General features: G+C 38.9%; 1 protein-coding gene across 9 annotated transcripts in view; it reads left to right on the top strand.

Moving 5' to 3' along the window:
* tp73 (tumor protein p73) overlaps positions 1-11,998 on the top strand; it is a 29,115-nt gene extending 17,117 nt beyond the window's left edge. For 7 of the 9 annotated variants that reach the window (XM_044351945.1, XM_044351944.1, XM_044351943.1 and 4 more), the window contains 10 exons: positions 5,944-6,130; positions 6,250-6,365; positions 6,922-7,031; positions 7,475-7,617; positions 7,815-7,903; positions 8,047-8,174; positions 8,345-8,511; positions 8,691-8,823; positions 10,209-10,302; positions 10,692-11,998. In XM_044351945.1, the coding sequence (XP_044207880.1) occupies positions 5,944-6,130; positions 6,250-6,365; positions 6,922-7,031; positions 7,475-7,617; positions 7,815-7,903; positions 8,047-8,174; positions 8,345-8,511; positions 8,691-8,823; positions 10,209-10,302; positions 10,692-11,093 (1,569 nt within the window). In that variant the 3' untranslated portion in view covers positions 11,094-11,998. The remainder of the gene's footprint in view (positions 1-5,943; positions 6,131-6,249; positions 6,366-6,921; positions 7,032-7,474; positions 7,618-7,814; positions 7,904-8,046; positions 8,175-8,344; positions 8,512-8,690; positions 8,824-10,208; positions 10,303-10,691) is intronic. The other 2 variants (XM_044351940.1, XM_044351948.1) reach the window with 1 other exon arrangement.
* The last annotated feature ends 834 nt before the right edge of the window (positions 11,999-12,832 follow it).

Genomic DNA, 12,832 nt, shown 5'->3' with positions numbered 1-12,832 from the left:
CAGATGTTAAAAAGTACAATACATACAGTGCATGCAATTGTCTTCATTTTTCACAAAACATTTTCTCAAAATACTAAAATTATGTAACAAAGTAATGCAGAGAAGAAAATGTTTCTTTACAATAAAAAAGAGAACCTGCAACTATTTAAAACCAAACCAAGGATATCAAGTGTACGTTAAGGTTTGCCTGGCTAGTTTTGAGCTCAGTGGCAAACAGCTTTGTGATAGCTCAGATCATTTCCGTGATTGTTTTGTAAGTGTTAGTTTTGAAAAGTAAAGAGATTATGGTCAAGCCCTTCGGAATGAATACTTTTCTGCCCATGTTAGGGGATTCCCCAAAAATAGGGATGCATGAGGATTTATGTGTGTGTCTAATGTTAATGCGCAAGTGTTCAGTAGAAAACCCAGGTTTGAACATGAAAAAAGGATGACTATGTGGACCAGACTGAGTCACCTTGGTTGAATGAAGGACTTAACAGGCTCTGGCGTTCTTGCTGATTTCTTGTAACCTCAGGCAGCGGGGAATGCCGAATGCCATAGGGGCATATTGACTATAATCAGTTACCTAGCCTCCCCCTTTCTCCACCCCTCTGCCTCCCACTAAGACCGGGTGGCATGCAGTGCTTTGGGAGATTATGAGAAAGGTAGCTGCCGATTGCATCAAGCAGTTCTCATTAAATCCCCTCTTCTCAAGATGTCAACTGAATGACTGACGGGAAGTTAGATTTGTCTTTCAAGGCAGTCCACGCCATTCTGCTGCACCATTCAAAAGGAGAAGAGAAGAGAAGAAAAGAGAAGAGAAGAGAAGAGAAGAGAAGAGAAGAGAAGAGAAGAGAAGAGAAGAGAAGAAAAGAGAATGAAAAAATCCCTTTTCTCCTAATCTATTATAGTGTTTCCACATACAGTAAGTCCATCCAAACCCATGTTAAGCTAGTCTGGTAATCTTCCAGTCCCCCTCCTGTCTCGTCAAGACACCATGCATTAGTGATAATAGCTCTGAAACTCTGAGCTGAAGATGATTCCTTGGCTTGGAAGCAGGCAAGCGTCACCGCGGCTGGAAATGAGATCTAACACCTCAGCCTTGTCAAATAATAAGACCTCTTTCCATACACTCAGACTTTAGTTTATGTGTATGTGTATGTGTATGTGTATGTGCGTGCGCGTGTACAGTATGTGTCAGGAGTGGGAGGGAGTGTGATGCAGTGGGGTTGCAGGCTCGAGCATGCACTGAACGGCGGCTTGTCAGAAGCTGCTCTTCCCAGCTATTAGTCTCTCTCCGTTAGAACACAGGTCCCAACATGCCCTGCACAATGCATCTTTCCCTTCCTTTCCATGCATCATCCGCGGCCACATCACCGTTGGCCTTCCTGCCGAGCATCGGATTTGAGAAAACACACTCAATAAGGAAGGTTTTTCACACGTGTTTGGGTGCTCGGATATTTTTTATCAACAGTAACAAGCAAGTGCGTGTACTTGCTCATGATTACATGAGTTTGTGTGATTCAGATCAATGTGCTGCAAATGCAAACGATTTTTTATAGTCTCTTAGAGAATGAAGTGCTTAAATAAAACATTGTCCAGTATCAACATTGGTCAGGAAATGATCTGGATTATGGGATATCATCAATCCGGGAAACTAATATATTAAACATTTTCTCTGTTCTGCTGTGTGTCCCTTAACACTCTGTGTAATTCTATGTTTATGCCATCCCGTCCAGAAGACTGAACTTTTACAATCTCAATGGGCTGTGCCAGTACTGTAAATGCACCCTTGAGTATATGGTGAATAGCAATCAATATGAATCTATTCAACTTACTCTTACTACTCACAGTATGTCATCTGTCAGTAGGTTGGATGGATGAAATCATTATTTAGTAACTCAAGTAAGTAACTCAAATAAAGAAGAAAAAAGGGAATTCTTCCAATTTATTGCAATTGCAGGCAAAAATGTTTGATAAAAACCTTCGATTTGAACAACACAATTATTTCAGATCTTTATCTACAGAGAGCCAAGTTTAGCTATTGTTAAAAAAACTCTCTAAAGATCATTACATCTTTCATTTTTTCTCAATGTCTCATGTCAAAGAAAGTGTGGGAGATTCTTGATTAATTTGAGTCCTATATAGTAACTATAGCCTGTATTGAAAGCCAGTATAGACTGTGTGAATGTGCACAGTGTGGAGACTGTATGTCGGCTTTGTGTGCCTGTGTGTGTGTGCGTAAATGTATTCGATATTTGGACAGTTAAGCGAATTTGCGGCGGGCATGCTGTTGCTTGTGGATATGGATGACGATCTGGCAATTATCACCCTGTCTCCAGAAGCCTGTTAGGACCTGCCTCCAATGGTCCACCGTGTAGAGGCAGGAGGATGGATGGATGGATGGATGGATGGATGGATTCAATATCAGTAACACTGGGTTTGCAATGAAAAGTAAATCACATTTCAGGAGGAATTGCTGGATGTTCCTATTCTGCATAACAGCACACTTGATTAAATATACAGTATACATGAGCTCAAAAAATTTTCATCAGATTTCGGTTAGACCATGAGTCAAGGATTTTTATTTCCTCTTCTCACTCATCTTGACATTTTTCTCTTAAATTAAATAATCCCTTTAGTCGTGTTTATTCTCTTACCATTTTTTTCATCTGCCTCCAAATCCAATCATCCTTCTCTATGTCCTGAGATGAAGTCCAGTTTATCCGTCACTCAGCATCTCTTGTCTGTACAGGAAGATACACATCAGACGATGCAGTTGATTTTTTTTTTTTATAAATGCTGCACTTCACTGCTGACAGTGACACATGGAGCTGAACTCACATATTCGTGTGTATGTGTGCATGTCTATGTGTTGTTGGTGCATGTACGCACCAGTTTGCATGGTGGACGAGTCGAGACGTCTCCCATGGCATCTGCACCCCGGAAGACTGAAAACACAAAAAGTCATTTATGAGATTTTTTATGTGCTCTGAGATGTTTAAAACTAATATCACCAAACCACTGATCCCCATGGTTCCCACAACTTATCAAGAGATCTTTTTTTGTGGATAAAAGAAACTAACTTTTTTTGCAACGGTCACTTTTAAGAATAGGCCAAAAGGATTATAGAAGTGGAATTTCAGACCACGACTGACCTCCTGTAAGACAGAATTTAAAAAAAAAAAAGTTAGTCATGGCCATAAACCATAAAACCAAATCAGCTGGCAACATCTTGGCTATAAGTATCTGCATATATAATATTGTTATTGTGTGAGTGTGGGTAAAAGTGTTCTAAGTAAAGGTTTGAATATATTTGTGCGATAGGACACAGACTTGTCTAAGCCGTTGTCATCTGGCATTAGTCTCTACTTCAAAGTTGTTTCTTAGTAAGCCTGCAGAAAAAGCAGGTTTTTCTGTCTTTGTAACTGACTAATTAGGTCACAGGACCCATATATATTGTTTAATATGAACAATATTTCTTTGTCAAAGTTACATTATTACGTAATAATGCATAATTCTGCAAAAATCCAATCACCCACCAGCATGACTGGACATCACTGGCTCCTTTCAGTGATGCTGTCTGCTAACATTAAATCACAATCTTCAATGTTCCTCTTTTCACATGCTAAATGAGTTAATATTCTTTCTGCTGTGATCATGTTGGAAAGTAAACCAATGGATCTTTTTTCAAGATGTGATAGTTTCAACGGGAAAAGTCCCCAGGAAGACGTTTGTCTGGCTGTTGCATCTCAGGAAAATTATTTATTCATGGTATGGACGGGCTGTTGAGACTTGTCAGGGACAGCTAGGTGGGAAAAGGTAATGTTGTGTACAGGTATTTTCATTGCCCTTGAGGGAGTGCTCATGGCTAAGGTGTGTGTGTGTGTGTGTGTGTGTGTGTGTGTGTGTGTAGGGGGGGGGGGGGGGGGGGGGGGGGGTTGTGTGTGGTTGTAAGGGGCTTTAGTAACGGTGTCAAAACAAGGAATCCAAGCAGTTGTTGGTGTGGGAATGACTCTTTCCCAGCCGTCATTGGGACAGCAGCTCTCTGGGTGGGAGAGTCAAATCCGAGTCTGGATGATCAGTGAACTGAAAAAGTTGTTAGAAAAAGTTATTACATGTATGTTAAGTTAAAGAAAAATCTTAACCTTGACATTATAAGTCACGGTGAGGTGGGATGGAACTCAAAGATCCATAATGGATAAGTAATTTGAAATTAAGATCCAAGAGTGAGAGGGGAGAGATGGGTTAAGAAATAAAAGCCACAGTCACACAGACACAGTCTCTTTTGAAAGAACAGTGATCAATGTTGAGAAGGGGAATTTAGGGTATGCATGATGTGACTTCAAGGGTTAAAGTTGTGCAGCAGCAATGTAGGGGACTTTCAAAAGACATAAAAAAAAACAATGGTTGAAATTGAAGCAACAGAGGCCGAGATATCCTGATTTTTAGCCCCCTTTATGAGTCAAGCTCCAAAAACACCAACAGGATCCTACATTTCCCATGGTGCAACTGAATAGTGTCTTTCATTAGACCTTCATGCTTCTCTTGCCTTTCTTTCAAATCTCACACCTCCAGTTTGTAAACCAAGCACTCTGTTAAACATTTTAAGTTTCAAGCCAAACTGAGATAACCCAGGTGACAAAATCAAGGTTGTTTTTTGAAACTTTTTTGACAGCTTCTCCAAAACCACAGGACACATTATACAACTGTTTTCATAGGCTGAGTAGAACAACTGAGTAGAAGAGTAAACTGTAAAATCGGTGGAGTTCTACAGATGGTGGATATATATGCTTCCAAGATAACATGTCAGTTTATGTTGTGACATAGATACAAAAGAAAAGAAGGTTTGATACATGGCTAACAGATCCAGTGAATCCGCTTCCCTGGTTCAGATAGTTAATACCAGGATTTGGGGTTTAAATCAAATGCTAAAAACCTCAAAAGATATTGACTGAGTAATTTTTCTCATATGGCAGAATTACAGCTATTAAACTGAATATACTGTATTTATGCCATAGGGTGCGCTGTTGCATTTGTATTCAGGCCCATTGTAGCAAGTCCACACAGGACAACTGTCTCCTCAGTTTTTTTTTTTCTGGAAGGTCCCAGTTTGATATCCACCGGGAAGATTTTTGAGATTTTGTGATTGTGTCAGGGCATGTTAAGGCTTTTCCATCCCTTGTCCCAGTGTCTTTCCATGTATCTAAACAGGAATTTACACACATACATGCACGTGCGTGTATGCATGTGCATGTTTAAATGCCTTTAAACTCAGGAATCAGTTTACCTGTTTAACTGAATGATTTAAAATGATCTTACATTCATTTTGTGTTGAGCTGCATGGTACACAAACATAGACACAGCCATTTTTTCCAATATGACCTTTTTAACTTCCACATGTCACCTGCCAGGTGCAGCATCTTATTACTACCCACAAACTGAGTCTTCAAGATAATAATAATTTATTCATTCTAATAACACAGTAATTACCTTTACAACACAGACTTAAATCTACTGCTGACTGTTTTACAGTCATGTATTTTCCCTTCCCTTTCCTTTAATACTCCCTTTCCTAGAATAAAACAATTTGCTCTCCAGATTTTATGTGATAATTACAATGTCCCATCTCTTTATTTGTTCACTTTGTCTGCTGATAGATAACTTAATACCTCAAATGACATGAAATTCATTTTGAAACAACACTTCCACCTCTTGAAATATTTTTTAGGCTGTGATGTCGGCGGTAGCAAAATCTTTGAGATTAACATGTTCACTGCCACTTTTTTTCCCTCTGTAGGTTAATTATAAATATTATAAATCTCCTGGAAAACTCTTTAATTGTTGGCTTTAATTTTTACTTTTTCTCAGAAACGTACATGCACACAGCACACACAAAATTGCCTTTTCTAAGTTCAGATCACTAATTAGAGATGGCCCTGTGTGTGTTGTTTTCCCAATCAGTATTCTCCGTTGCTGAAGAAGCTCTACTGTCAGATTGCCAAGACCTGTCCAATCCAGATCAAGCTGTCCTCCTCTCCTCCACATGGCAGCATCATCAGAGCCATGCCCGTCTACAAGAAGGCGGAGCACGTCACAGAAGTGGTCAAACGCTGCCCCAACCACGAACTAGGACGAGACTTTAATGATGGTATTATAAAATAAGATACGTAATTCATTAATCACAACACATACTGGTAAGTGTGATGCTTTCACTCAGATCAACTAACTGGACCTTTCTCACCTTTCTTCCATCCATTCTCTCTTCAGGCCAAGTAGCCCCAGCCAGTCACCTGATCCGAGTGGAGGGGAATAACCTCAGTCAATATGTGGATGATCCTGTCACAGGCCGGCAGAGTGTCTTCGTGCCCTATGAGGCTCCACAGGTTGGTGGTTCATCAGCGACTGTGCATCACAGAGATACACATTGTATTGTATTAGGACTGGACTCATGACTTCAACTTTAAACATCAGCAACTATAGCAAACAGTAACTGTCCCAAAAAAGGGGTATTGAGCCTTTCATCTCTCCAATGAGATGTGGATTTTGTAAATGTTTGCACATCTAAATATCTGAAATATGTCAGTAAACAGTAAATTTTTGGTGAAGTACATCATAGAAAGCTCATATCTAAATAAAGATGTCGGGCACGTCCAAACAAGCACAAGAGTGAGAAATCAAAATGTCTGTGATTGCACCTGAGGTTAATGAACCACAAGCATGTCCCCCTAATGCACTGCAACACTGCCCTCTAGTGGTGGATTGGTAACATGTGCTGTAAAATGGGAGTTTTGCTTGTGTGACAATGTGCAGATTGAAATGAATTGTTTTAGCCATAAAAAATGAAATGCCCTGTTAAGAGTCAAATAGACTAAAACCGATCAAACTTCCGTCATCCCTCAGCATCCACTTATTAGTGGGATTCATTATTGTGTGTTGCAGGTGGGGACCGAGTTTACCACCATCCTGTATAACTTCATGTGCAACAGCAGCTGTGTGGGCGGCATGAACAGGAGACCCATCCTCATCATCATTACTTTGGAAACCAGGGAGTAAGTCAAAAATTCATAAGTCATGCAAGTGGACAGCCCAAAAATGGTGCTTCTTTTGACATTAGCAAGCAATTCTTAGCTCTTTTTCACTTTATTTTAATTCTTAGTGGCACTGGGTACTTGGATAAATGTTTTGTCAGTAAATACTGGCACATGATCAATTTACAAAATGACCAGCCAGAGTTCAATGTGAAGTATGGAACATGCTACTATATACTCTATACACATTTAATATTCAGCACTATTTATTGTGATAATGTAATTTTTAGCATCAATAGTGTGTAGTGTGAGACTATTTGGTGCATTGATCCACCAAGCTAAAGTAACACCAAATAGTAAAGACATGTCTGATCAATACTTGGACTTAATTAGGAATGTTAGAGAACCTACATTTCAACTCCCGCCTTGATGAGAATATTTTCTATATCCAACCATCTCTGCAGTGGTCAAGTGTTGGGAAGAAGGTCATTTGAAGGTCGGATATGTGCATGTCCTGGCCGAGACCGCAAAGCAGATGAGGACCACTTCAGGGAACAACAGGCCCTGAATGACAATGTGGCCAAAAATGGCAGCGCCAACAAGCGCAGTAAGTTGAATTAAACTGAATGACATGTACATGCTAACTCCACATTTACAGATCTAGTGACTTTTCATATATTTGTCTTGTGGTCTAGCTGCTGGTTTACATCATGGTTGCTTGTTGGTCCTCAGAAAGAATGAGATTGTGAAATGTGTTAGAAACCTGTGATTCTGTGACTATGATTCTGTTTCTGTCATTTATAGACTTTAAACAGAGCCCACCAAATATTCCCAGCCCAAACATTAACACGAGGAAGAGGCGGCATGGAGATGAGGAGATTTACTATATTCCTGTGAGAGCCTTTCACACACTTATTATTTTATGTGAAAATATTCTTAAAAGTATAATAAGTCATGAATTAAAGATGTTTTAGATTTGATGAGTCATTATTCCTTAACTAATCAATTTCATGTAACGTGTTGTGTTTGTCTGTAGGTTCGTGGTCGGGAGAACTTTGAGCTGCTGATGAAGATTAAAGACAGTTTGGAGCTCGTGGAGCTGGTGCCACAGCCACTGGTGGACTCCTACAGGCAACAAACACAACAGCAGCTGCTGCAGAGACCGTGAGTCACTCCAACGCACACATATACACAAACACACGGATACTTGCTGGTATACACACATACAGTACTGTTCATAATTGTGTGTGACTGAATTTGATCAACCCAAACACATGTGTCTGTCATATTTACTCGCACACACATTCCTCTAACCATTTAACTCTTTTCTCTAGGAGCCACATAGCATCTCCCTCTTCTTACTCTCCACTGTCCAACATGAAGCTTCATACCCACGGAGGCCTCAGCAAAACACCCTCAGTCAACCAGCTGGTGGGGCAGCAGCCCCAGCAACACCCCACTGCCCCCACCACCATGGCTCATATGGGTGAGCGTTTATACAGTATGTGTGATTTACATATACCAAATTAAATGTACTCATAAGTAACATGTTTCAATGAATTTGTTATAAAGTTCTTATATCAGAAAGTATTGATGCTAAGAGAGCCTATTTATGCCATTTTCGTATAGTGCTATTTTGCTGCTCATTATTCTACTTGATCACACCTTCCTTTCTCACAGGCCCCAACATGCTCAACAGCCACCACATGCAGCCTAATGGTGATATGAATGGTGGCCACAGCAGTCAGACTATAGTGTCTGCTTCCCACTGCAGCCCGCCCCCTCCGTATAACCCTGACCCCAACCTTGTCAGGTACCTCACTCTCCAATGACACTCCTTCTTAATTGCCTTGAAAAAAGGCCAGCAGACAATTAGATGCACTTGATGGATTAAATATGAATGGGTGCCATGCTGATGTCAAAACAGCTACTTTGTTTGGCTATGTTCGTACAAATGTGGTCAAACTGTTCCCTTTTGCGGTAAATGTGTCATACAGTCAGTTTGATTTGATTATGGCTGCTGTGTAAAGGCTTTGCAAATGCATCACAAATCTCCTAGCAACCATGGCTGGTGCCATAAAGATAAAGAAGTCCACTGGAGAATTGGCTGCATGGAAATAATGTCTATCTATGTGACAACTTAACTGGAAAAAAGAGAGATACCTGGAAATGTTACGTTATGGGAGTAAGTTAATTCACTAAAAGTGAAAAGTGTGTTTTGGTATGTTTGTTTCTAAATTTTGGACACTGTGAGATAAAAACTGTTTGTCCTTAATAGTACGAGTGACTATGTCTATGCACTAAAAGTGTCTCCTACTAGTTATATATTCTACATGTTTCAATCAAATGTGTTGATCCGCTCCCATTCAAAAACAGCACATTAATCACGTCTATTTACTCTACTCATACAGCTAAGCTGCTCAAGAGTTATAGACCTCCACTATGGCTGCCAGAGGGTTTGTTATGTCATGCAAAAGCCCCAACTGTGTGTCAAACAGTTACATCTAAAATCAGTCACACTGTGTATACAATACACTACAGCCAGTTTTCTTCAAAAGAAATTTCCATTGTTTATGTTCCAAGTTCTATTTAATTTAAAACTTTTTTTTTCATATTTTTTTAAGATAATGTGTCAATGCAGTCATTTTAATACTTGGACTTTGCTTTTTCAATTTTAAGACTTTTGATACAGAAGATTTTGTCCATCTCTTTGGTTTCTAGATTGTTATGTTTATTGTACAGTTAAATTGTACAGATAGCTTCTTTTTTGGTTACACTGTATGTTGCTAAAACTTTAACATTTCATGTATTTATAATAAAGGTTCTTCACCAAAGCAAGAATGGCCTTATGAATCATTAATATAAATGCATGTTTTATGATTACTTCCACTGCATCTATCAAGATGTATAGTTTCTGTCCACTTGAGGCTAGATCTGTGCCCTAAATCTTTATAACACTCAATATTAAAATAAACTAATTATAGCTTGATTAGATAGTGAGGTAATGATGTAGAATGAGGGGCATTTCTATACAATTCTGTATAAAAAATAATGCTGACCATGACTATCAGGTTAGAATGTTTTCCTGCAGTTTTCATCAGTGTTGATGAAGTTGATTTTTATATTTTAGTCCTACTTTTGGCTGTGTTGCTGTGGTGTAATGTCAGTCTAAGCAGCCATGCTTTTCTCTCCATACAGTTTTCTAACCAGTCTGGGCTGTCAGAACTTCATTGACTACTTCACCTCCCAAGGCCTCCAAACTATCTACCATCTCCAGACTCTCTCCATGGAGGTAACTGCTCCATTCTTGCACTCACAATCTGAAAGTAAAAATAATAATTACAACAACAAATTTTATGTGTATAGAGCTTCATAGAAAACAAAGGAAAGGAGTAAAAAGAAAAAAATACAAACAATAGTGAATATAAAAAGGTTAGAAAATAAAATAATTAAACAATAAAGGCAAAAATGTCCCACGTCTTTGACGATGTTCCTAGTTTTATTGGAGTTTTAGTGGAGTTTTTGACCACTAGTGATGTTGTAGAGCAATGTCTTGATGAGCAGGCCTCATATTTTGTATCTACCAGCAACTTGCTGCACTCTGATTATTATCTGTCTTTTTCCCTAGTTTTCTCCTACATTCTGATGCTTTTCCAATGTCTAACTTTGTGCCTTTACCAGGATTTAGGTGCACTGAAGATACCAGAGCAGTCCCGCATCGCCATCTGGCGAGGTCTGCAGGACATGAAACAAGGTGCTTCCCTCCAACTGCCTGCTTCTTCTCATCACCATGACTATCATGGCCAACAGCTCCTACGCTCCAGCGGCAACATGGCTGCCTCTGCGATGGCAGCCATTGGGGCTGCCGGCGGGGAACTGCAACGTCAGCGCGTCATGGAGGCTGTGCACTTTCGTGTCCGCCACACAATTACCATTCCCAACAGGTCAGGTGTTGTTGGGGCGTCAGGGATGGCAGCAGCTACTGATGAGTGGACTGACTTTGGTTTCGACATGCCTGACTGCAAGGTGTCACGTAACAAGCACTCCATCAAGGAGGAGTTCATGGAAAGCGATGTTCACTGAGCCCAAAAAGAATCTATGGACTGTTTTGCCAATATTATTGTCAGCAACAGCCTATTACAGAGTAGTACCATGTGTATAGGGTCTTTAAATATGCCTTTAGATGTTGCTGTCATATTTCAGTCAGTGATTTTGTAGAGAATCAAGTTCCATTTTGAATGTGGGACATTTTCAGTGTGTTAATGCACATTCCTGTGCAGTCTTTATTTCATGCTTGAACAGTTGTTCAACCCAGGAGATTGAACATGAAATGACACAAAAGGACATCTTAAGTCTACATAGCAAATACCACTGCATTGTCAAGGCAATGCTAAACACACATGGTCTGGACAATACTTTTTGGAACTCTGATAAGTGTATGTTAAAGGAGAGAAATTTTAATGATTAACAGGATGTTGTTTGTTTGCACTGTGCAATAAATCATGCCAATTCTTCTTTTACGGCATCCGCTTACATTCATGGTGTAGCAATTGCACAATTGCACAAATGTCACAATCACTTCGCAACTTGCTAGTTTCAATTTGTGTTTGGATACACAAAATTAGTTCTAAGCCGACGTATTTATTTTTCTTTCAGTTTCCCTTTACTTGTACAAATGTATATATTGTATCTTGTAAATGTTTTGGACTAGATGTGGTTGAAAAGGGGCATTTAGACTCAGAATGGTGTATCTGCTGTTTGAACCAAATGCATAGAATTGAGTGGTAGAGAGAAGGCCCAGCCACAAGAACATTAGTAATGTATATTTTAATGGTTATGATGCCCTTATCATTTCATTGTTAAAAAAATATTTAATGGGCTTTGGTATTAATGATGTGTATTCATGAGAACTCCAAATGGAAATCAAAATCAATATGTAATATCAAAAGTTAGACATTGCATCCACAGATTTTTTGTTAAGTCCTAGGTAATACAACAAACAAAAGGTCAAAAACAGTATTATATCTTAATAGCAGGGATTTAATCAGGATTGTGAATAGTAAATTAAAAATGGTATCCCTGTTTACCAAGATACTAGACAAGTCAGTAGCATTTTTGTCCTTCTTTGTGTATTTTGAACAACCTTGCAGGGCAAGGTCCTCATATATTGATTATAACTAGATGTGTAACCTACCTAGTATCTATCTTTATGGCACTTGTTTGTGGATATTTTGATAGCAACATTCCAGTTTAATTTCATTGCCATCCAGCATGATTAACCATGGTGCAATTCTAGTAATGGTGTCAAAATTGTTTGTAGTAAGTACTTGACACTAATTGGTACCTGACTTGCAGCCATTTTCTCTTTAAAGGCCCTCTTACTTACAAACACACATTTTCACCCACCAACTGGTCAAAGACAGAGCACTTTAATGCTTTAAAAGTGAAATAATTTAGGGTTATTTGTGCTTATGATCAGTATTATACATTACCACAATGTAAATAGAAATTGTGCTTTGTTTTGATATTCCTGGTAAGTTTTTTTTTTTTTTTTTTTTTTTAAGATTATTAAGATGTGTACCTATGCAACTATTGCTGTTCATCAATGTTCATTAGTTTCTTAGGTTGTTAAGTTCAGTGTTTTTCTTATAAATCATGGATATTAAAATATTTGCCTTGTTTTGATGCCTCTCTTTATCAAAGTTTGAGTTTTTATTTGAATGAACACTAAGATTAATTGTATGTGGTATAGCACAAATTTAGGCATCATGTAATAAGGCATGCACTGAAAATAAAATATTATTTATTTAGTTTTGTTACCG

The sequence above is a fragment of the Thunnus albacares genome, chromosome 5 (assembly GCF_914725855.1).
Source record: "Thunnus albacares chromosome 5, fThuAlb1.1, whole genome shotgun sequence".
NCBI classification, from domain to species: domain Eukaryota; kingdom Metazoa; phylum Chordata; class Actinopteri; order Scombriformes; family Scombridae; genus Thunnus; species Thunnus albacares.
The sequence above is the reverse complement of the archived record's forward strand: the minus strand, read 5'-3'. Positions and strand labels throughout refer to the sequence as shown.